Here is a 26,302-nt window from a genome sequence, read left to right on the forward strand (position 1 = left end):
TGCTGTTAATATGATATGATAGTTCTTTGAATCATACACATATGAATACCCCTTAGCTGCAAGATGCTGATTTTATGTCAAGAGAAAGAGAAAGTATGTGGAAACTGGTGTGTGTGCAGTTCAGTAGTTCTGCAGCTTTACAATAAATAAATAAATAAATAAATAAAACTCCTATGTCAGACTATCCAGAGAACTGGATGATCCAGAAATATGTCCAGTAGATTTGGGTGTCCAGAATGTTTTGGGTCCATAACCTGTTTGATAGAGCACCAATAGAGCCTTTGGTCTGAGCCTTGTGTAGAAATCAATCTTCTTTAAAATAAGAATTTTTTAAAGCTTTACTTTCAGAACTTGGTTTTAAATGTTACAAAAAAAGAAGAATGATACACTGCAAAAGGGAGCAATTAGTCTTAGCATTACAAACTTTTCTCATGCTGATCCTAGGGTGAGGCTCTAAACATCAAGATAGCTTAGTTGGTTGAGTATGAGACTTGTACTGGCAGTCAAGGTCGTGGGTTCAAGTCCCACGCTGGGCAAAAGATTCCTGCATTGCAAGGAAGATGACTTTTATGGTCCCTTCCAACTCTACAATTAAACGATTCTATGATCTTTACTAAATTGTAGCTTCTCTGCTAAAAAAGCACATACTCTATCTGTCACTTTCTCCTCATGCTGGCAACTGACTACTTGCAGTTACAAGCACTGATAAGGTACTCAAATTACAGTCACAGACCTAACACTTGTGATGTAGTCACAAGGCTTAGTCACAAGGTAGGCTACCACTCCCAGTAGAAGAATACCGGCTATGTCCCAAAACCTCTTTTACAACAACTTAAGTATACATTAAAAATTAAAAAAAATTATGTAAATTAAACTTATAACTTCAACAATTCTTAAATCATGCATTGAATCTTAACAGTGGTTACCCAGACATTGTTGCTTATTGTGAACGCCCCTCCCCCCCAAAAAACAGTTCAAGCTTCAGGGCCCCAAATATGAAAATCTGCCACTAGCTTAATTATCTCATTATACTTTCAGCCAGGATAGATACAGAGTGGCAAAATACATATTTACTGTGACACAAGTATGAAAAGTCTTATTCTATCTCAATAAGTCCATATACAACTTTTCTTTTTTTAAAAAAAGAAAAAAGTGGTTGTATAAAAAAATGAAAGAAAAGAGCAAAGGGGAAATGATCAGTTCTAAAGTATAACCCACTTCACAAAATCAAACTTATAGCAACTATTGTAGCATAGAAACAAGCAAGCAAAGCAAACAAAAAAACACCCTGGGTCTATGTTGGAACCTGCACTTTAATCCTTCATATCATTACAGTATAGTTAAAGCTATGATTTTCCCAGAAGTGATGTATGGAAGTGAGAGCTGGACCATAAAGAAGGGTGATTGCTGAAGAATTGATGCTTTTGAATTATGGTGCTGGAGGAGACTCTTGAGAGTCCCATGGACTGCAAGAAGATCAAACCTATCCATTCTGAAGGAAATTAGCCCGGAGTGCTCACTGGAAGGACAGATCCTGAAGCTGAGGCTCCAATACTTTGGCCACCTGATGGGAAGAGAAGACTCCCTGGAAAAGACCCTGATGCTGGGAAAGATTGAGGGCACAAGGAGAAGGGGACGACAGAGGACGAGATGGTTGGACAGTGTTCTCGAAGCTACGAACATGAGTTTGACCAAACTGTGGGAGGCAGTGCAAGACAGGAGTGCCTGGCGTGCTATGGTCCATGGGGTCACGAAGAGTCGGACACGACTAAATGACTAAACAACAACAACAACAACAATCATTACACCGGGGAAGTCCCCAAAATTAGTAACACTAAGGCTGTGTACACAGAATACAGCTAAAGTGCTCCCCAAAAAAGAATAATGGAAAATGTAGTTTACCACTCACAGATCTACAATCCCCAGTATCCTTAGCAAACTACAGTATTTTTCAGGGGTGGGGGTGCGATATGATTTCAATGTGTGGTGTACATGCAGCCTTAGATTTAAACAACTGTGTGCAGCACACAAAAGAATGTGGCAAGTCATTTGTATGAATTATGAGCCCTGTTTGGACATTCACTCTCATGAAATTACAATCATGTGAATGGGAGAGTGGGGCCATGATTGCTGGTCCCCCTCCCATTGCTCAGCTCTGCTGCCTGCCAAATTTATAACAAAAAAGCTACTCTACACGTATAGGCGCTCTATGTAATTCAGAACCCCAAACATGTGGGGCTGGGCTAGGGGAAGCACATGGGCACCCACTTGTCCCTGTCATGTGGATGAATGGTCAAATAAGCCATTGGTTTAGGTGTATTATAGTCACATCAGTGCACTTTAGATCTGAACTGGCCGGCTTACCTTAAAGTGATACCCACTGTTTTGCTCAATAAATGCCGTACCACTGGGAAGGTCAAGCCTCATTACTGTGTTATGTGGGTAACTGTATGTCTGAATCAAATTATTACCTATTGTCTAGTTTGTTGCTCAACACAAAGGAGTGATTTAAGGTACATTTCTAGGATGTCTGTGGTTCAGAACAACAGGAACACAGATAGAAATGAAACTGGGAATAGATTATTGTTTTGGGTTCTCTTCCCCACCCTTAAAATCTGCTAACAGTTGCTAACTTTTTAAATACTATATGTATTCTGTAATGTTACAACTAAAGGGAATAGTGACTGATATATTGTGTAAAACTACTGTATATATGGTGCTGTGGGTTAAACCACAGAGCCTAGGGCTTGCCGATCAGGTGGTCGGTGGTTCGAATCCCTGTGATGGGGTGAGCTCCTGTTGCTCGGCACCAGCTCCTGCCAACCTAGCAGTTCGAAAGCACGTCAAAGTGTAAGTAGATAAATAGGTACCACTACAGCGGGAAGGTAAACACCATTTCTGTGTGTTGCTCTGGTTCGCCAGAAGTAGCTTTGTCATGCTGGCCACATGACCTGGAAGCTGTATGCCGGCTCCCTCGGTCAATAAAGCGATATGAGATGAGTGTCGCAACCCCAGAGTTGGTCACGACTGGACCTAATGGTCAGGGGTCCCTTTACCTTTACTGTACATATATTTGAACAAATCCATTTCAAATAATAGTGTTAAGCAGGCAGTGAAAGTCTTGGAGAAAATCATTTAGAAGTTACTGTTTATTGAAAGGATAAAAATTAGTTTTTATTCTTTATGAAGACTACCTCTGACTCCAATTGTTATTAGCTGAAAGACATGATTTAACTTTTATTGGGAACTGCAATAGTCCCTTACAAAACAGTAGATTATTGGTTATCCAGCAGTCTGAGAATATGGCAAATGAAATTCACTGCTGAATATAACAGTACAAAGCAAACATGAAAAATAAATGCCTTGGGTAAGGAAAGAAAACTTCATCATAGAAACTAGCAACCCAGGGGAAGCTCTCTTAATACTAATGGTAAACTTTACAATAAACAAAAACAATAACCAGGCCATAGTGGATAGTGCAGATAAAATTTCAGCACATATCAAAATCATATCCAGGAAAATACACATATATCTGGGGAAATTTACCATTAAAATAAAAGGTCAAGGATTATACTGAAAGAACTGGAGGAAAATCATTTCAACCAAGCTTCTTATTACATCACAATGTACGTAAAGGTAAAGGACCCCTGACAGTTAAGTCCAGTCGCGAATGACTCTGGGGTTGCAGTGCTCATCTCGCTTTACTGGTCGAGGGAGCCGGCGTTTGTCCACAGACAGTTTTTCCATGTCATATGGCCAGCATGACTAAGACGCTTCTGGCGAAACCAGAGCAGCGCACGGAAACGCCGTTTACCTTCCCGCTGTAAAGGTACCTATTTATCTACTTGCACTTTGATGTGCTTTTGAACTGCTAGGTTGGCAGGAGCTGGGACCGAACAATGGGAGCTCACTCCGTTGCGGGGTTTTCAAACCGCTGACCTTCCAATCGGCAAGCCCAAGGCTCAGTGATTTACACCACAGTGCCACCCACCCGCGTCCCGACTAAATTATGTTAGCATTATGTTAACCCAAATACATAAGCATTTTTGTAACTCTTGGAATACCAGTGGGAAAGTTCTTAGCATTGGTTTTATGGCAGCTTCAACTATGGATAGACAAAGTTAAATGTACAGAATAAATTACTATGAAATATATTACTATTCCCATGCACAGCTTTCATTCATTTCTATGGGGTTTGTGCAAGAGAACTTTAAACTATCTCATCCAGTAAAGCAATGATACTTCGGCAAACTCTTTGACTTTGTAATCATTGTTTTCCGGTGTGCTGGTGTACAGTAGTTTGAGATCAAGAGAGTCTAAATTTGCCCCCTCCTGCTTCCCTGCACTAATCCTATATTATTGTTAGGAAAAAAACAGTATTTTTTGACTTGTCCTTTTCGTTTTTATGACTTTTTCATGCCATGGAAGCTATAATTTCTCCAGTAAGTCAGTTTGTATTATTTGTCTTTGTACTCAGTCAAACCTCCTGTTAAATTAGAAATTCTCAGCTCCTATACCCTTCAGCTGCAGGTTAAATCAATACTGAAACAGAGGTAGTCTTGGTGGAATTATTTCTGGTCTTGACACAACTAGCAGAAAAACAAATTCAAAGAGCCCAGGTGTCCCTTTTGGTAAGCCCTGTTCCATAACACTTTTGACCTTATAAAGTCTCAGCTTCCTAGAACCATTGAATGGTCTTCCAATGCTAACCTCAAAGGTGAAACATTTAGGCTGCAATAAACTTAAGCGGCACTGCTGTTTTATCTTAGGACTTTTCACCTTTCATAAAGAAGGAATAGTAAAAATCTTGCTGCGATGCCACCAAGAGTGAAAACTTGTGTCCATCTCTATATCTCAAATTTGAAACTACTCTTTCCCTTCATAGCACATTGCACTTCTGCTTATACGGTAGGTATGGAGGCAGTGGGGACAGACCAAGTGATTAAGTCCAGAGCCAGTTGAATGCTCCCCAAAGACTCTGGGGGAAGTTGGGGCTTCACCACCAACACAATTGGTTGTATGTGTCTGTAAGGAGCATTTTCATGCAAATGACTCCAGATTGGCTAGGTGTTTTCAGTCACAAGAAAAAGTGGCTGAATTGAGTTGACTTGGTGATGACACCCTTCCAGGCTCTTTTCAGTGGGTCTTGCTAAAAGGTATCTGTGATGGAAGGTACTGGCATCTAGCAGCACATGACGATTGCTGATTGGATATATGTGATAATAGGGTTTCAGCTGATAGCAGAGACTGAAAATAGACCCAAAGATACTGAATAAGTATTCAAATTGTCATGATTCATGATTGTGGGATGGTGAAAAAGTGGGCTCTGGTTCTGACTTTTGCAGGGTGGGTACAGTTATATCTGCCAACTAGAAAAAAACACTTCTGATATTGTGATGCTCATCTTCCACATGTGTTCATTGTTTACAGGTATGTAGAATGGACTAGCAAGTTATCCAGTGTACAAACAATTCTGTAGTGCTTCAATCACATTCCCGTACTTTATTATCTGCCTAATATACACATCACTATGCTTCACTAGGAATTTCTGCAACTTGTTTTGCAGAAATCTTTGCACAGCAGAAACCCTGTTAATGTTTGCATGATTGCTTAGCCATGGGTGAAAGAGATATGTTAAGAATCTGATTTTGTTGGGGTGGAGGTAGCATCTTTCAGCTCATTGAGACTGATTTACACTTAGAATGCAAACAAATTGAGTTCAGGAGTCAATTCTGTAAATAGCTGCCGAGAGTATATTGTGAATTCTCTTCTTTTTAAAATTCTCTTTCCCAGCTACCTTTTCTGCTTCTTCCGGGGGTTCTCTTACAGTAATTAGCAATATACAGTGCTATCTCCCAGGGTTAGAACACTAATTTTCAGAACATGAGTTTCCACTGAATTGTTGCAATGCAGCAGCAGGATGCAATTTGAAATAATGAATGCTTGGGTATTTAACCCTTCTTCTTTTCTCTATATTCCAAATCATATCCCCTCCCTCCCTCCCTCCCTCCCTTCCTTCCTTCCTTCCACCATTTTTACTTATAATATGGTAAACACAACTGAGAGAGAAGAATGGGAAAAGAGGACTACAGGGGGAACTGGTTGTGAATTAGGGAAAACTCTTCCACCTGCTTCTCCACTTCCAACTGCATTCCCCCCCCCACTGCTTGGAGGCTGTTTGGTAGCGTTATTAGATCCATATATCTGTCAGAATTCAAATTCCAAGCTTCAGCTTGACTCTGATATTTGATGTCATAGATAGTAATAATAATGATGATGATGATAATAATAAAATTTTATTTATACCCCGCCCTCCCCAGGCTCAGGGCGGCTGACACCAGTAAGATTACAATAAGACATAAAAGAAAGAAAAACAATTAATTAAAATACGGGTTAAAATACAGTTTAAATTTAATTTTTTTAAATGCAGTCTCATTTTTAAAGTAGCTCAAATCAAAACCATAAGGGAGGAAAACACAGGGGTCAGACTGAATCCAGCCCAAAGGCCAGGCGGAACAGCTCCGTCTTGCAGGCCCTGCGGAAAGATGTCAAATCCCGCAGGGCCCTGGTCTCCTGTGAGAGCGCATTCCACCAAGTCGGGGCCAGTACAGTACTGAAAAGGCCCTGGCCCTAGTTGAGACCAATCTAACTAGTTTATGGCTCGGGATCTCCAAAATGTTGTTATTTGTGGACCTTAAGGTCCTCTGTGTGGCATACCAGAAAAGGCGGTCCCGTAGGTACGAGGGTCCTAAGCCGCATAAGGCTTTAAAGGTCAAAACCAGCACCTTCAATCTGATCCTGTACTCCACCGGGATAGATGGGAATCTTCACCTGCTTTGTAATTCTGAGAAGTGCAAGCTCCCATTCACCAGTTTTCTAAATAGTCTCATGCATGTAGCCAAGGGAGCCAGCTGCGATTCAACTCAACTCCAAGCTTAGAGCCTGCATATTCACCATTAATGGAAGAAGAATGGGCTAGCAACCCATTCTAGAGGCTCTTTGTTGCTGCTCCTGGCCTGTTGGCCTGCAGTTTTTCTGCTGTTTAAGCCAGTGGCTCCTGCCTGTAACTCCTTGCCTTCTTTAGGCTGATCTTACCCCATATGAGTAATAAAAAACAAACAAAAAAGCCAATCAGCCAACCAGTGTGGCTCTGAGGGCTGCCCCACACTTCACTTGTCCTGTATCTAGAAAGCATGTGTCAGAATTGTTTTCTGTTTGCCCCACTACTTTCCCTGGAAAATTCTTCCAGTAGCACCTTAGAGACCAACTAAGTTTGTCATTGGTATGAGCTTTTGTGTGCATGCACACTTCTTCAAATACTGAAGAAGTTAGAGACCAAACTTAGTTGGTCTCTAAGGTGCTACTGGAAGGAATTTTTTTTATTTTGTTTTGACTATGTCAGACCAACATGACTACCTACCTGTAACTGGAAAATCCTGTTCTTTATCGCTGAATTGGAGCAAATGTCAATCCTAAGAAAACTTGATTGATATTTGTTCTGATTCAACTGTAAACAGTAGGTTTCCCCAGGGGGAGGAGGCGTGACAAGCAGAAGTGTGGGCAAGGGAAGTTGCCACACACCATTGAGCTACCTCCTCCTACTACCCAGCAGTGATGTGTTGCTATTGTTCACGATGCCAGAAACAAGGAAAGCTGCTATTGTGAACTAGGTTCCTTCTTGTTGCTCCTCCTCCTAGCCCAGTTTGGGAGGGTGCAGAATGCAGATTAAGACTCAGACAATGGCCAGGTGAAAGACACAACCATTTTCAATTCTGTGTGTGCATTCTAACACCATGTGCATGAATGCAAACACACACTTCTGCATTTCTTCCAGTCCAGAGCATATGCAAAGGTGACACGAACAAAATCAACACACACTAATACACAAATTAAAATCTAGACATATGCCAGGCTTTGTGTGTATGTGTGCGTGACTTTAACCCCTTTTGTCTACCAACAAATATCCAGGCCATTAAAAGGACTGTGCTGTCTCCACCCTGCTCACCATGTCAAATGATAACCATAATGGAAAGCTGCCTCCAAACAAACAAGCAAACAAAAAGATCCAGCTTGCTACATGGAATTGGCACCATTCATTTGTGTTTCAAGAGGTTAAGCATACCAACATGGTATCCTAGAAAAAAACCAGATACTATAGAAAATATTAAAATGGGAATTAATATTTGAAGCCCCATTAAGCCTTTGTTGTGCTGTCTGCAGCTGCCACTGAGCAGCTTAATGGGAACCCAGCCAGTGACAGCTGGTCTCCTTCTGGAACAGTGCTGTTGGAGGGCAATGAGGTCACAGAACACAATATATCTTTTTCCCATGGATTCTGATGATTTGTGAGCTTCGAAGCTTCCAAATTCCGATTTGGAGTGTGGCTTCATCCCAAGTGTATCCATAATGAATCTTTCTCTTGCTTTCCTCTGTTGTCTTCTCCCTGGTGCAAGCTGCCCTTTTGCTTAAAAGTAAAATAAATCTGCAAAAATAGTAGAGCTGAATGGATTTACATGTCACGGTTAATATAATAGATATATTGCTGAAGCTTGCACAGTTCGAAAATTCGCTTGAACCTTGCTGGGGTTTGCAGTGCTTGAAACCTGCTCTCAACTTTTTATGTTGACCCAGCAGATAAGAAACTGATGAAAAGTCCAGATGTGTTCAGGTGCCCTCATGTGTGCTCTCAGCACAGACATCCAGCAAATTAGGGGTGTTTCTTCTGCCCACCATTGCCTACAAACTTGGCCCATATAACTTTGGCTAGGACAAGGAATGAGATGGATCCCACGTTACTGCTGCTCTCCAATACTTGTGGCTTTACTGACAATGGGGACAGGAAAGTTGAACCTGTCTTGTTGCTGCTTCCGTGGGTGTCACCTTCAGACTAAGGGTCAAACTACACATTTTGGTTAACGCATAGTGCACAGCTATGTCTCTTTCTAATAAAATAAAATAAAATAAAATAAAATACTGTGGAGAGGGAGACTCGGTTTTTAGACTGCATATGCTATGGACTGCATAGCATCAGCTATGACCCCCCACCCCCAAAAAAGAACTGGCCCTGCCCACCTATGAGGCTTAATAAAAATGTTCCCATTGACACCAATGGACACTTTGTTACTGAGTCTTGTAGCTATGCAGGGTGTGATTGTTGGGGTAGAGGTTATGGCAAGGGAGCAATGAAATATATCTTTCCTACTTGCAGGGGATGGCCTTATAGCAATAATTCCTTCCGTGGAGATAATTAATTTGAGAAAATACCGCAAGTGATTTAGCTGCATGTTGTGCATTAAGCATAACCTGTAGTTTGTTCCTAATGGCACTAATCATTGTCCCACTCCCTAATAGGATCTGTCTAACAGGTGGACAACTGAAGGTAGAAGGAAAATAAATTATTCCTGGTTCCCAACCCTATAGCTACACCTTAATGTCAGGTTGTGAGGAATTGCAATTCCACATATTTTAATAAATGCACACATACAAATAAGTTGTGGACAGACTTGGTTTCTTCCAGGGATATGACTGTTCAACCTCTTCAAACCAAATTCTTAGTTTAATCAATTCTGTCTCTGGAAAGTCAATTCCCATGAAAATGTTCTGCAGTAAACTCAACAGTGGAAAAACTGAAGGATGGCAAATACAAGAGGAAAAAAAAACTATTAATAACTTTCTGTTTCAGTAATTAATTGTAGAAGTGCACATAAAAACCAGTGTTGCAATACTTAGGTTTTAATCAAAGTGTATTTGATTGACTTTTCCAAATAACATTACAGCTCCTAATACAGTCATAACTACATTGTTTATTTTTCCAATAAAGCATTATATATCTCCTAATTGTCTGGGAAAATGAAACATGACTATCCTGTTCCATAAAGGCCCAAGTCCAAATGAATGATTATTGAATGAATGAATGAATGAATAAACAAATAAATACGGTACCAACTTTTGTTTCTGACAAATTATTCTACAATTTATGCTGCAATAAAATCTATGCTACAAATCTAAACACATTTACTGCAGAGTAAGCCCCATTGAATACAGTGTAGCTTACTTTTGAGTAAGCATGTATATTGCTGAATAAAGAATAAAGAATCTTAAGGAATCTTGAGAATGAATGAAGCAAAAATGAAATTGCACCTCTTTCTCTTTTTTCTTCCCATTCTTCCCATAAGTAAAATAATTTATTATAACATCCTGCAATTGTAGGAAGCAAAGTTAGAATTTGCTTTATCCCATTCCAACAGCTGTGTTTCTTTTTAATTTTACTTCAGAAATAGGAGAAAGAGGTTCCCGCAAAGTCTTTGCAACAAATGAAATGAGAAATAGCTTGCTGCAAGATTCAAAAGAAAAACAGTATGGACTTGAAGGACAAACATTCCCTCACTAGTACTCTGTTCTTATTTTAGGTCTCAATGGGGAATGAAATCACAGATGGAACCATGAAGTATGTTTACTCATACCAGGCCTTTGATATGCAAATGACTGTTCTGAGAGAATTAGAAATACACTGACCAGTATACATTCTTTTAGAAGAGAGAAAGCCACTGCTACCTAAGGGAGAAGGGTGATAAACATTTCTCACAGCAGACACATGGTGAATAACTGAATACTGACTGCTGTTAGAGTGCTTTCCTGAGGGAGTTGTTGCATTCTCAATGCAACATATTTTCTATGTTTAAATGCAAAAGAAAAAAAACAGGTTATAGAAGATAGAGAGGAATTTCTATGAGGCTTTGAGATAACCATCAAAACAGAATCTTTCAGGTGCTTCATTTTTTAACCCAACTTGTTCTTTATTTGGTATTTATTGAAAGGCACCCAGATTTCCTACATACATATTTTCATTTTATAATGCCAAATTTTATTTTGATTATCAGGATCCAAGTGACAACTTAAGGTCAGCCCAAGGACTCAGAGGTCCTCTGGGAACACATAGCAATTGGATCTTGGCCACTGCAATTTTATGGGGGAAAAAATACAGTGCTTTACCCACCGGAATGCATTGTTGCTGAAGTTAGTAATTTTATTTTGAAATACAGATTTGCCTATTTCAGAGTATTATGAATTGAGACTGAAGCTTCTGACTGTTGACCCAGTTCTGAACTGAGTTCAGAGGAATTCACCCATCACTAATATACATAGCATGCACATGAAGATGCATACCTATATTTATTACCCAATTGTGAAATCAGTCTTGACAAGGTTGGTCATCTATTAACAGGAAAAAGGGACTTACTGTAGTCAACTTTCTTCCAAACAAGTGGTCAGTATTGTCAAAGCCAACCAAAACCAACTACTGGTATCAGTTATTGCATCTATATATGGACAAAACCAGTATGGATCAATGTTTTTGCATATTCTTTCATGTGTGGGACCTGATCTACCAAGATCTGGGTGCAGAATCCTACCCCTTCACATGGGTAGCCATTGCTGGATTGGGTCAATTATGGCATACATTGGCAGGGATACTGTTATGAAATGTTACATTATGGTAGCAAACAGAATGTTAGTCTAAATGTGTCTTTCTTCCAAATGCAAATAGCCTCTTCAAATCAATGATTTTCATCAAGACAATACAAGGCGAAGAATTGGATAAACTCCCTCTCCCACTGTATTAATTCTTATCATTGTAAGTTCCTTACCTCCAACATTTCTCTGATGAAAATAGGGATGTCCTAAGGAAAAGCGGGGCATTCCAGGATCAAATCAGAAGCCAGGATAGCTTCTGTAAATCTGGGATGGTCCCTGGAAAATAGGGACACTTGGAGGGTTTGTAAGCCAGTTGCTTTTATGCAGATTTATAGGTATGTGCAGTATGCACAGAATTAAGGCCCCATGTGGCTGGAGGGCACCAAGTTACCTGTATTAGTACACATTGTTAGAGGATATCTGTGAAGTGTGACAATGTGGAATTCTAGCATTTTGGGTTTGCTGTGGTGTTTCTACTCTTCATTTTTCCATGAAGGAAGATCTTCCTCACACCTTTCGATCCAACTTATTACCGTAGATGTTTTTCCTATGAATTTAATACCCAGAACTGAAAAGCTAGGATACTGCGCAATAACTTATAAACCTAATTTTCTATATTGATATTTGAACAAACATGCATTTCTGCAGTTGTACCTTGATCTCTTAACAATGCACTAACTTTATGTATTAATATTATACTAAAGAATGTAAATAAAGATTCTGATTTCAGCTACACCACACAACTTTAAACAATCATCTATAAAGATTTTATTTCAACTCTAACTTGAGTTATGGGCTTTTTGGAATTTCAGCACTCTGCAGGGCAAGTAGTTATTTTAAAATGTCAGTGCAATACATTTACATGCAAATGTCAGATGGCTGATAAAACTGATGTTTAAAACAGATCTATAAAGCCTTGTGACAGGTTTGCTTCATGCACTGGCTGTTTAAACTCAGCATATTTATATGCACGGAGAGCTCAAATATAATAGCTACTACATATGTATAAAATCAACAGCTCACACTAATGGAAAATTATCAAGGTCACATTGCTTGATGATGCTTCTATAGTGCCATCCTCATCATAATTCAGGCCCAAAGATACATTTTAATATTTTTACATTTGGTGAGAAGTGGCGATGCTGAATCAATAGGAACCGAGATTGGATAATCTGTTTCCTATAATGTAGTTTTGCACAAACATAATACAAACATAATACAGCTAACCCACAAATTATTTTTTCAAAATATGGGTCACTATTTTTTTAAAAAATCCAATATGACATTTTTGCTAATTATTTTTCTTAAAGCACATACAATTCAATTCAACAAGTTGTGGCATCATAGTAGGACATGGTAAAAGGACTTCTTGGCAGTTCAGATCACAATTTGAGGCATTGTGCTGGTAATGCCAACCAAATATGGATGTTGCAGTGAAGTATGTCAACCTATCATTACTAGATTGGGCGAAGCTGTAAGGCAAGAAAGTTCTGTTTGATGTGCGTAAACTATGACATTTTCTCAATGCTTCCACAAATCTGTATAGTTCAGTGGTGCCTCGCTAGACGAATTTAATTCGTTCCACGGGTCTTTTCTTATAATTAAAAATTAGTCTAGCGAATCCCATAGGAATGCATTGAATTTTTTTTGCCCATAGGAACGCATTACTTGAATTTCAATGCATTCCTATGGGAAACTGTGATTCATTTTTTGTAAAATGAATTCGTCTAGCGAGGCAACCTCCGCTAGAAAAAACCTTTCGTTAAGCGGAAATTTCGTTAAGCAGGGCATTCGTTAAGCGAGGCACCACTGTATATTATTCCTGTGCATACCTTAATCCAGAAAACCTAATCTCCCATCTTCAAAGAAACCCAGCACTTCAAGTATTACGTACAATACAAATTTGTGATAAAATATTAATTTAATACTCTTTGATTCTGCATTTAGACAGTCATCACATACAGCTCCCAAGTTAAAACAGTACAACGCATCATCAGAGATCTACAGCCTCTCCTGGACAATGACAGCTCCCTTTCTCAAGCTCTGGGAGGAAGACCTTTCATTGCCTACAGACAGCCACCCAATCTTAAACAACTCCTCACCCACAATAATACAACCACCAGACTTAACATGGACACTGGTACCAGAGCCTGCAATAAACCCAGATGCCAACTTTGCTGCCACATACACCCAGACAATACCATTACTGGCCCCAACAACATCCAACATACCATCTCAGGACTATTTAATTGCTCATCCTCTAACATTGTGTATGCCATCAAATGCCAACAGTGCCCTTCAGCTCTCTATATTGGACAAACAGGCCAAACCCTACGCCAAAGGATAAATGGACATAAATCTGACATCAGGAACCAGAAGACAGAAAAACCAGTAGGAGAACACTTCAATCTCCCAGGACATTCTATACAAGATCTCAAAGTAGCTGTCTTACTACAAAAGAATTTCAGAAATAGACTGGAAAGAGAAGTTGCTGAATTGCAACTTATCACCAAGCTCAAAACCATGGAGGGACCTGGTTTGAACAGAGATATCGGGTTCTTATCTCATTATACATGATAAGCGATCTTCAGCCATCTCCACCCTTGCTTTTTCATGCAAAACCATTTGCAGTCGTTTCCGGTCATCAACAGCTATCAGTCAGTCAATCACCCATTTCCACCACCCTTCTGAGTGATCCCCCCTCCCCATCCCCACCCCTCCCCACCCCTTCTCTACATAAGTGCCTGGAAACTTCCATTTCACTGTATCTGAAGAAGTGTGCATGCACACGAAAGCTCATACCAAAATAAAAACTTAGTTGGTCTTTAAGGTGCTACTGAAGGAATTTTTTTATTTTACTTTGATTCTGCACACGTTCTAAATCAGTGTTTCCCAAGCTTTTTTCGACTGTGGCCCCCTTCCGACCTTGTTTCTTTCCTGTGGCCCCCACCCCGTCCCTACTGGTAGAAGGGTAGCTATTTAAATGTTTTGTTTGTAAATAGAACATGTTTTATTTTTTATATATAATTTATACAAAATATCTATATACATAATATATATAAATGTAAAAAGGGCATGTGGGTGGGTCTCCACTTTTCTCTGAAACCACTTGGCTGATTGTGTTCAAATTCGGACACACCATCACATGCGAATGTCCGAAGGATCTTAGAAAGTTTCCTAAGACAAATGTCACACCTGGGCCACGTAAGACCCCCAAACCCCCTTTTCCAGAACACACAACTCACCCTAAAGTGCATGCTGGGGAAAGAACCAGGTTGCAAACCAGCACCCACTGGTACTGCACCTATAAAACCTTCCCTCTCGATAGCACCTCGGCTCCCATTTACATACTAGGCCGAAGCATTTACAGACTAGGCTGAATGGAGGTACTGACTCGTCTAGGTGGGGGTTGGGGGGAGGAGGGGGCGGGATAGGTCAGGACACGATGGGACCAGTCAAGGGATGAGCCGGAGGGTGGGGGGAAGAGGGGGCATGATAAGCCAGGGGTGGGGGGGAAGAGGGGGCAGGATACGTCATGGATCGGCACAGGGTGTGGGGAGTCACAGGGATGTGCCTGCGTAAACACAAAACATGTAAAACAGGGGGACTCTGAAGGTGAGGGGGGTCTGAAGGGGGATTCTGACTCTCCATTTAACAGACTGAGTCACAGCAACGCATGGCAGGGCCAGCTAGTAATTATATAAAATGATAGGAACATAATTAAATATTGTCAAAGCAGAACATAGAATCATAGAGCTGGAAGGGACCCCAAGGGTCATCTTTCTAGTGCAACCCCCTGCAACATAGGAAACTCAGCTAAAGCATCCATGATAACCTCTACAGAACTTCCCGAAGGAGACCCATCTTCCATGTATTATAAAAAGTAAAGAACACTTATTTGACCCCAGTTATTTGACACAGAGGGGGAAACCTACAGACAACAGTCCAAAAGCATACCCTCCAACATTTCTCCGATGAAAATAGGGACGTTTTATTCCATAAGAATTTTGCAATTTATACCCCCAACCACTCTGGGTGGCTTCCAACATATATAAAAACATAATAAATATTCAAACCCCTTCCCTATATAGGGCTGCCTTCAGATGGCTCGGGGGTTGGATAACTCCATACCCTTCAACATTTCTCTAATAAAAATAGGGACGTCCTAAGGAAAAGCAGGACATTCCAGGATCAAATCAGAAACTGGGACAACTTCTGTAAATCCGGAACTGTCCCTAGAAACTAAGAACACTTGGAGGGTCTGCAAAAGGTGCACAGGAAGTTCTGTATATATAGGAGAATTTCTAAATGCAAGTGGTCCACACTGACCTGGTGCAAAAGATCCTGTCATTTGAAGGAGCCCTGGCTGCCTAGATAAAACACTATAGCCCCACACAACATTACCTGGGCATAAGGCCCACTGAACCCAGTGCATCTTTCTTCTGAGTAGACAGTTATTTACTAAATGAAAGTCAGAAGCACCAGACGACCTGACCTGCTAGGTGCTGGGGTGGATTGCACCCTGCACCTTGCAGAGTCAGGCCCAGGCTGCCACCTGACCCAGCACTGGCAGCAGCTACAAGCAGTGGTCAAAACGGGAGCCTCAGCAATCGCCCCCTCCTGTTGGAAACAAACCAGGACTTCTCCAAGCAGAAAGAAACACTAGGCCACCCCCTTACCTGCTTGTGATTGGCCAAGCAGATAGCCAGCCAATCAGGATTTTTTTTTTTAAAAAAAGGTTATTTTCCTTTTCTTCTCACTTCCCTCTGTGGTCTCCTAGCCTTGTGCTGTGCCCCCCCCCCTTTACATAATTTTCACCTGTGGCTCCCTTGGAATATTCTGGTGGCCCCCGGCTGGGAAACACTGTTCTAAATTATCACGTCGGAATATTTTATAATAATACTAGTTATTATCATTATATAACTGTTACAATTTTATTTTTGGTATTTTAACATTATGCAGCCTAAAACACAAGCAAAACGCCCAAATAAAAAAAGAATATTTAAATGCATTTTTGCTTTAAATACAAATGCCTTCTGAGGTAAAAAAAGGTAAAGGGACCCCTGAACATTAGGTCCAGTCATGACCGACTCTGGGGTGGCGGCGCACATCTCGTGATTCAAGAACCCGAAAGATTCTGTTAAAGATCGCATTGTCCCAGAAATAGAATGGATTGTGGAAAAAACAAGTAGAGCATAAATGTCTGACCCACATTGGAAGTTATAAAGATATTTCTGTAACTTTTTCCAAATGAAGACTTATTATGGATGCTATTGGACTGTACATCATTTTAATTAGAATTAACACTTTCATCTTGTCTATGAATACATGTAGGATCAGTTTTGAAATACTTAGCTTGTGGGAATATAGTCAAGCTGTCATAGCAAAATTAAGACATTTTACATACATAGAGACTAATATAAAGTAAGTAGATACCAAATAACTAAGCATTCATTGTTGGTGTTTAGAGTAAAATCCTTCTGTGCATACCGTCTCATATCCTTTGGGAATTTATGCACACTTTGATCATTATTCCTTTGAAGTAACACTTCTTTAAAAGAGAGACATTTCAAGTGCAGTCTTCGACGCTATTAGATGTTTTACTGGTAGGTAGGAGACTTATTTTACATAATTTATTCTGCAGATAGAGTGAATATCCTGGTTAACGCAAACTGCAAAAGATAAGTTTCAAATATCCATCTTTATCTCCTAGGAACATTTACTTTGTGGGTTACATCAATTTCGAATTAGAAGTTTTAAAGAGCATCCTCATCAGGTCATCGTCCTCCCATCAAAACAAGTTTGACCCTTTTGCTATGTCCTCCAGTGCTATGACAAGCTCAAAGATTTAAGGAATGAGACTGTTTCCAGTAGTGGTGTAGTGGTTAAGAGTGGTGGACTCATAATCTGGTGAACTGGGTTTGCTTCCCTGCTCCTCCACATGCAGCTGCTGGGTGACCTTGGGCTAGTCACACTTCTCTGAAGACTCTCAGCCCCACTCACCTCTCAGAGTGTTTGTTGTGGGGGAGGAAGGGAAAGGAGAATGCTAGCTGCTTTGAGACTCCTTCAGGTAGTGATAAGGTGGGATATCAAATCCAAACTCCTCCTCCTCCTCCTCCTCCTCCTCCTCCTCCTCCTCCTCCTCCTCCTCCTCCTCTTCTGTACCATTTTGATGAGTTCCAGTTTCTAATGTATTCCATTGTTATAATATAAAATCTCAACATCATACAAGTAAAAAAGTATCTTACTTTTCAGTACTGGCCCCAACCTGGTGGAACGCTCTTTCCCAGGAGACCAGGGCCCTGCGGGATTTGTCATCTTTCCGCAGGGCCTGCAAGACAGAGCTGTTCCGCCTGGCCTTTGGGTTAGACTCAGCCTGACCCCTGTGTTTTCCTCCCTCATGGCTTGGATTTATGGCCTACTTGAAATGAGGCTGCACTTTAAATTTTAATACTGTATTTTAATCTGTATTTTAATTAATTGTTTTTATGTTTTATTGTAATTCTGTTGGTGTCAGCCGCCCTGAGCCCGGTTTTTGACTGGGGAGGGCGGGGTATAAATAAAAATTTATTATTATTATTATTATTATTATTATTATTATTATTATCTCAGTGAAGGCAGTGAAAGATTATTACATATTGAGTGGGAATTACTTTGGTAAAGTGTTTTTGCATTCATTTGAGGACTACAGTGTGTTATGTGAGCTAAGGGCTTCTACTGTGTGTACACAGAACCACGTGAGTGGGATTTACTTTCTGCACACAGTTGTATTTCACAGGGCACTGCTCCCTAAAACTGTAGAGAATGAGATGGGTCCAGCTTGTGTGGCACTCCACACTGACAGAACCCAAGCGAGTATATAGAATAGATTATAGCCCCTGTCTCTGATGGGAGATCTAGGTCAGGTGTGAAAGTCAGATCTAGTTACAGTACATGAAAAAGGGGTGGGGTGAGAGATAAAAGACGTGCAAAACTTTTTTGTGTGCTGACTTGATCTAATGTCTGCTTAGGAGACATACTGGGTTAGTGCTGACCCAGATATATGTGATGTGTTAACTTTATGGGTGGGTGTAAATGGGTAATTCTGAACTCTAGGAGCATTGTGAGCTACCTTATACCAGGTGACCAGGTCAGATTATTTGAGCCTAATGTTGTCTTCTCTGATTACCAGCAGCTTTCTGGTGTCTCAGGCAGGAATATATTCCATTACCTTTTACTGAATTCTTTTAAAGAACAGGCTATGCCATCGATTGAATCTGGGACATTCTACAAGGAAAGGATGTATTCTAGTATAGTTGTACATTTCATCTTGGATTTAATAGAGAATTTTTCTAGCTCTGCTTAGCTGTCTAAGACAAGCAAAGAGGAAAGCAATAACATCTAAAGTTTATTTCTTTCTTTATTATTATTATTTCTTACTTATATTTATAGCCCACCCTTCCCAAATGGTCCCAGAGAAGTTTATATTAAAATGTTGGTCTAAAAGGCTGTTACTAAAACATCAAGTGAAATCAAATCAGAAGCAACCATAATACTAACAATACTACAGCAGGAGGAAAACAACATTGATTTAGCTGATCATCTTCAAAGGCCTGGTCAATATATGCTTTTCTGTTGTAAGTACCTGTAATTGATTATGTCTTAGAATACTGCCACCTAGTGTAGTACACTAAGGAAATAATGGCTGCAGAGATACAGGAAAAAAGACAAGAAAGGAAGCAATCTGCATATTTTGATTATAATTTTGTTCTCTACGAAGCACAAGTGGGAATGCATAATGTGAATTATATTATTTCATGTCTTGGATTGGAGTAGTTACTGGATGGAAGTGTAGTCAAGACAAAGTCCTGGGGAAATACTCAAGAGCTGATTAGCATTCTGTTGCCAATCATATGTAGTGATTTTGGGTTTTTTTTTTTAAAAAAGAAGAAGCTAAGATGGACATAATGCAGTTCTGCTGCAATAGAAAAGTAGGAGATTCACTGCTTTGCCCTGTGGGTGAAGAAGAGACTGCTGATCCTACCCAGGCTAGGAGCTAATTGGCTTGTTTAGTGGACTGAGGGTGCTTCCACATATGGTAGCAGTTGAACTCAATATTTTGCAGCATCCACATGAAGTCATCCTTATTAAATAATTGTCCCAACAACACTGAGGGAGACAGTACAATCCCAGTTTTGTTACAAAGATGCAGCCTGTGGCATCTGCAGCCAATCCAGATATGAGAAATATCCAAGAAATTATAGGAGATCTACTCAAGGTTTCCATGTACACCAAAGATAATACTTGAAATGGCTTGAGAAAATGTTGTTATGATTTTCTATAACAATGTGAAAGGAATAGAAATACGGTGCTGGTAGGGAATTTGTTGGCATGTGCAAAACCATCATGGTAAAACCCAGGAAAAGTTCCATGAAATCATAAAAAGACATTTGAAGCAGGAAATAAGAAGTGCCTATCACTAAGTCATGTGGAAGCAGCAATGAAGCAGTGCCCATTTTTATGGAGCAATGAAGGAAATTTGTACTGCATTGGAATCAAAACATCTCAGGGAGAATGCAGATTTTGTCAACTACCAAAGTGTTATTACTCTGAGTTTTAACTAATTTGTGGCTAGTTTGTTTAGTTCACAATACTTGCAAGTATTTATTTCAACAATGTATTTTTATATTGCAAAAAATGTTTCTTAAGTATTTAAGAAAATATACATAGAAAATGACCATAAATACAGTAGTTAAAACATGATCTCTTAATGATCTCCAAGATCTAAGCTTGCTTCTTGAGATTTAAAATGAATAAAGTCTTGTATGAACTTTGTTGTCAGAAGCACATTTCCCAACTGCTTAACAATTTGCATTTCCCAAGCTACAATATTCAAAAGGAAATCCTTTATTGATTTTGAAAGCACATTTCTCAGCATAATGCTTTGATAGTTAATCACTAACCCAAAGGAAAATAGGCATTATTATGTGGTTTAGATAAAAACTTACTCCAATGAAAGTACAGATGATCATCTTAGAAGTCTATTTTGATTTTATGTTGCTTCCCAGAAATATTACCATATCTATGGCATTTAATGATACTTTATAAAATGTAATTATATTCATAGATTGAAGATGTTTACAGTTTTAAGCATCACTTAGGCATTGCATTCTCACTCATTCATTATTTTTGTATTTGCCTTTTATTAGCTTTCTGTACCTCATTTCTTCTTCACGTTGCTGCCCCAAAATGTACTCTTAAAACTGTAGCAATGCATGCTTCTTAATCTAATGTATCACACAGGCATGTTTGCCAGGAAAAGAGAATGGCTGAGGCTTCATGTGTTGCAATGTACATCAAGAGGAAAACATTATCATCGAGTAATGACTTCAAGTAAAAAGGAAATAGCTTCCTATTTTACAGCCATTTATAAATGTGGATGTAGATTTTGTGTGTATGCAAAAAATCAATGCTGCACAATATGCTGCTTTCATTTCATTTAGGATTAGATGAAGTTTTATGTCTTAAATAAGTCCACTGTATTATAACTATTAGAAACATGTATGAGTTTAGATAATGTTATCTGCATGTCTAAGTGAAGTGTGTACAGTGTATTTTCCACATTTTCAACTGAAAAATGTCAGCTGTCAGCTTTGAAATGATTGCCAGCTGATCCCTTGCCTTCTAACCAGGGATGGGGGATTCAGATGTTGCTGAATTCCAATTCCCATTAGTCTCAACTAGATTGATCAAGGAGGGCTACAGGTTGCCCACCCCAGTTTTAAACAATTGAATGATTACTGTAAATTCAAAAAAAAATGTACATATTTCTAAAACCTAAATATACACATATTTTAAAGAAACTAGAAAAGAACAAGATAAATTAAAACTTAATAAAGAAAAAGATACCAATCATTGCTATAGGAAAAGGTCTTACTTGATATTTTCTTTATCACTCCCTATAACACACAACAACAAAAACAGCTTTAAAAATAAGTACAGCTTAATTATCAGTGCCACTGATTAAAATTTGCCCTTACCAGTTAAAACTGGCTCCCAAAGTTTGTATCTCCAAAGCTTTCCTCCCTAAAGCTTTAATCTAGTGATTAAAATGTGCTGCCCTAAGCAACAATGTATATCTCCACACAACCAGGTGATCCTGATCATAGATTTATCTCTGGAAAACACTTAATTTCCAAAAGAGGGATTAAATGGCTGTTAATAATTGTCTCTAAAAGCCTCTAATTGTTTATACCAGGGATAGACAATTTTTTTCAGACCAAGAGCCACATTTCCTTCGGGAAACCTTTGGGGGGCCACATGGCACATGGACCCAGAAGCAAAAGCAATGACTGTACATTTTATCTTTCTGCAATAGGCTAGTTTTACACATACTTGTTATCCTCTATCTAGGTCTTCCAAGCTAGGGCATTTAGTGCTGAGACACTCTTGACAATGTCAGAATACAAGGTCATATAGAGGATTTTTCAAACTTGCATTAAGAAGGGGCTGCTCCAAGGACTGACACAGCAGTTCTGTTGGCCTGCAGCTGCCCTAGCTCAGAGGATAAGAGCTGGTTTCCAGTACCAGTCCTAGGTGACAAGCCATTTTCTTGAACTACAGTGGTCACACAGCTCTTGATTGTATGGTCTGCTGCTGCTGTGCGTAGTTTCCAGACATTTCCAGACCACGTTTCCAGTCACTGTAGAGCAGTGTTTCTCAACCTTTTTTGGGCCACGGCACACTTGTTCCGTGAAAAAAATCACGTGGCACACCACCATTAAAAAAGTTAAAAAAATTAATTCTGTGCCGCCCTATATTGACTATAATTATGACTGTAAGAAACACTTGCCAATTGCTGTGTTGGTTGCAATCTCCTGTAATAAGGCTTCACAAGCCGTCCGGCGGGTCAGTGTTGTGTATTGGCGGCCGCCAGGCTCGTTTGCACTGAGCTTTGGGAAAGAGGAGGAGAAATATTGCTTTCCCGCGGGTCAGCGCTGTGTATTGGCGGCCGCCAGGCATGTGACAATGCAAATCGCCCTTCTCGTCGCCGCACGTCGCGGCACACCAGCCAGCGTCTCGCGGCACACTAGTGTGCCGTGGAACAGCAGTTGAGAAACGCTGCTGTAGAGCAAGGCAATTGATTGCTTATACAGAGACTGACAACTGTATTTGAGCAGTTCTTTGTTACTGTTAAGTTTTAAAAAACATTTGGCAGACAGGAGAGGATTTTTAGGGCTCTTAATCTTGCAGCTTCCTTTAGAACTCATTTACACATGCATGGACACAAATGTGTTGTGAAGAATTTAAAAACACATCAAATATAGCACCAACCTAGAACAGCCATTCAAAGATGTACAGACGTATGAAAATGCAATTCACCCCTGAGAATAATTCATAAAACCACTTGTCTCTATAGGAAGCCAAACTGAGGAACTACTAAAATAGTCATCTTACAACACGATCTGTTTAAACACTAATTTCCCACCCTCTAAGCAATTAAATAGAAATCATTGAATAAGCATGCTTTTAGGTACTCTACTGTAAGTTCATTATGCTTCTGCCTATTCATTCTTGGTTCTGTAGCAGACCTTATCCTCTTATTCAATATACAGTCAAAAAGTACAGGAGAGGTGGGGGGGGATACAGGACTAATATATAGGTTTATAATGTGACCAGGGAGCATTTAGATGAGAACTTTTTATATAAGAAATTATTAATATATTTTGGACACAATTAATTCATGGGCTAACTGATGTTCTAACTGTCCTACCACCCTTGCCCAAACCGAAATAATAATGTGGTTACATTTTGCATTTCCAGATTAATGTACTAGCATTAGTACATTAGTACACAACTTTAATTTGCTGTTATGAGAACTTTAATCAAAGAGTTTTTCAAGAACATTTTGAATGCTAAGGTCAAGTTTATTTTGAATGCTAGGTCAAGTTATGGTGGCTGGTTGGGCCAAAAAGATGGACATTCCATAAGCCATGGGCTTCTTTTTTCTTGTTTCTATTTAAGCCCAAGTCTAATGGAAGATATATTTATTATTTGTAATTATTAGTCATATTAAACAGGTTATTGAGGGAGATACCTATCACAGAAACTTTATCTGTTTGCATGTTTTTAATATTTTCTTTCATGGATGTAAGCTGCCCAAGAATATTGGCATTAAAAAGTGGTTAACAAATTTATACAAACAATCAAATAGAAATAAAATATTTAATATATATATTTCTATTTATATATTTAAAATATATGAATATTTATTCACATGCCCAAATATCAGAATGCTATTTTATTCCTAGTCCACTGCTTAACCTGAAATGGGGAGGTACTGTATTGAGACGCAAATAAATTCCCTCATACTCCATTGTCAAAAGCCTTCATTTATAGCCTCAACTTACTAACAATATATAGTTTTCAATCTTCTACATACACTTGCAAATATAGTGATCACACTGTAATGTTTTACACTGAGCATTTGTTTCTGTGAGAAAGAACACAGCAATAACTAGTACTGTACCAAAGTAACTGTGCAGCAGAAAAATTTATTGCAGCGACCTCCCATACAATACTTGGGATGTACCTTCTACCTGATTTTTAGTATTCATGCAAAATATCTGCTGTTTCTTTTCTCAGAAGAAACTGCTTATTTCATCTTATAAAATATGTAGTATTTTAAAGACAAATATTGCCTTTATATATAGTATTGTTTCACACTTATGAATTTATTTATCACCCTCAGGATCCTCTCCAACTCTACAATTCTATGATCCTTAGGAACATAGCAGTAAACCTTTAATCTTCCATTGAATTAATCATATTTGGTATTCATGCAGCAACTTAATTTTTGTATTCTTCATAACTAATGACAAACTCTTGTGCTTTACCCATTAATTTATGACAAGTAAGCAACTTTGTTTTCCCCGAACATGCACATTATGTATTCTTTGTTGAAAACAGTTCTGATTTGAATATATCCTGAGCAACATCCAACAGTAAAATAGATCACGAGCTCAATCCATCTCCTATTAAAACTGATTTTGCCATTAAGTTCAGTGAAACCTGGACGACAGGCCATGTGGTAAAACAAAAAACAAAAAGTGTCACGGAATTAATTAAGAACAATTATCTTACCGTGGCAGGAACCATCCACTTCTTCATACCCAACACTGCAGATGCATCGTCCTAGGGGCACAAGCCAATCCCCATCTGCTCCACAATATAATTTTGGAGTGTCCCGCTCCTCTGCACTCTTCACACAGGAACCTCGTACTTCCACTAAAGATGAAGAATCAACCCTTGGAATAGTGTCAGGAAACATAGCCAAATTCCGAACAGTGAAAGGACACTTTTTGTAATAAACACGGACAGAGACCAAAGCAATGCACGCACCAATGTCTTGAAAAGCAAGAAAAAACCCTTTCCTGTTTATTGGTCCCACCTCACGAACTTCTGTATTCAGTTTAAGGATGCGATCACCCAAATCCATCTGAGTAAAACTCTCATCAGCTGCAATAGTATCAATTTTACTGTACTGGTTTGGCTTGAATTTAATTCCATGGGATTCGTCTGATTCCAGGTAGTAGAGGTTAAACGTTTCCTTGCATGTTCCCAGTACCCATGGAATGCTGTTGCAGTCCCTCAGTGTAAACTTCATTTCCACATAAATTTTCTGAGCTGCATCACGGGAGATCCAATTTGTACGAAGCCAGTTGTTCTGGTTGGGTTCCATAACATTACATACCTGGTAAGTGTGGATGGGGCGATTATATTCATCCATTTCTGTTATAGCATCCCACTGAAAAGAAAATACAATTCATGAAAAAAAATCCTTATCCACACTTTCAATTGTTGCCAGTATAGAAGCCAACATACATATTGAAATCAGGTGCATATTAAGACTTAGGCTACTATCATTCTAATGATTCTTATTTTATTTTCCTCTAGATGACTTTGAACCACACAATAATGTGTATTAATATTCAGTTGCGTGTCCAGGTGCAGTGAGCCCACCACTCCTGAAGCTGGGGAGGGAGAAGCAAAAAAATAACCAAAGTGGATGATCTGGGATCAAAACAGGCCACAACGTTTATTGATTACAGATGTAAGTAGGCTTAGGGGTATCCTGAACCATCCAGTCAGTCTGCTGGCTGATTACAATTGGGGTTTGATCCTGGGTTTGGATTGCCCTATGACATACCACATTTTTCCGTCTATAAGATGCCCCCATGTATTAGATGCCCCCTATTTTTGGGGACCCAGATTTAGGAAAATGGGGGAGATATATCTGTGTATAAGACACCCCCCCCTGATTTTTGACATTATTTTTAAGGGAAAAAACCTAGTCTTGTACATAGAAAAATACGGTACATTGAATAAGACCAACTCTTAAGGATCACCTCTCAGCCCTTATCTGGGCATTTGGACAGAAGCACCTCCCCTAGAATCCCTTTAGTAGGATACCTCATTTCCTTGGAGGAGGAAGGCAGAGGATTCCCCCCCCCCCCGAAACCCTTGACTAAAGAGCCAACCCATTGCCTTATCTGCCAAAAGTTGTGATAATTGCTATGATGTAGGCAAAACTTCCAGACAGGCCCGATTTGTCTGGAGGAGAAATTTCTCACCTGGTCCCAAATACTGTGACGGAGACTTCCATAGCAAGGACTTACTGCAGACGCATCCAAACTGAGAGTAGGTTATAAATATGCATAAGAGGGGAGGGGAGGGTGGGAGATCACACTCCAACTGAGCTGCCAGTGAAACTGGTAGTCCCAATTTATATCTGAGGAGCGTACCCATGTGAACTCAACCCTAGGAAGACCTCAGTCAGATCCACCCAGTG

At 39.5% G+C, this 26,302-nt stretch overlaps 1 protein-coding gene across 1 annotated transcript in view; it reads right to left on the reverse strand.

The window, feature by feature from the left end:
• EPHA6 (EPH receptor A6) overlaps positions 1 to 25,255 on the reverse strand; it is a 270,673-nt gene extending 245,418 nt beyond the window's left edge. Inside the window, exon 1 of the mRNA XM_035116101.2 lies at positions 24,595 to 25,255. Coding sequence (XP_034971992.2) covers positions 24,595 to 25,240 — 646 coding nt within the window. The 5' untranslated portion in view covers positions 25,241 to 25,255. The remainder of the gene's footprint in view (positions 1 to 24,594) is intronic.
• Between the last annotated feature and the right edge of the window lie 1,047 nt (positions 25,256 to 26,302).

Source organism: Zootoca vivipara, chromosome 4, assembly GCF_963506605.1.
Source record: "Zootoca vivipara chromosome 4, rZooViv1.1, whole genome shotgun sequence".
NCBI classification, from domain to species: domain Eukaryota; kingdom Metazoa; phylum Chordata; class Lepidosauria; order Squamata; family Lacertidae; genus Zootoca; species Zootoca vivipara.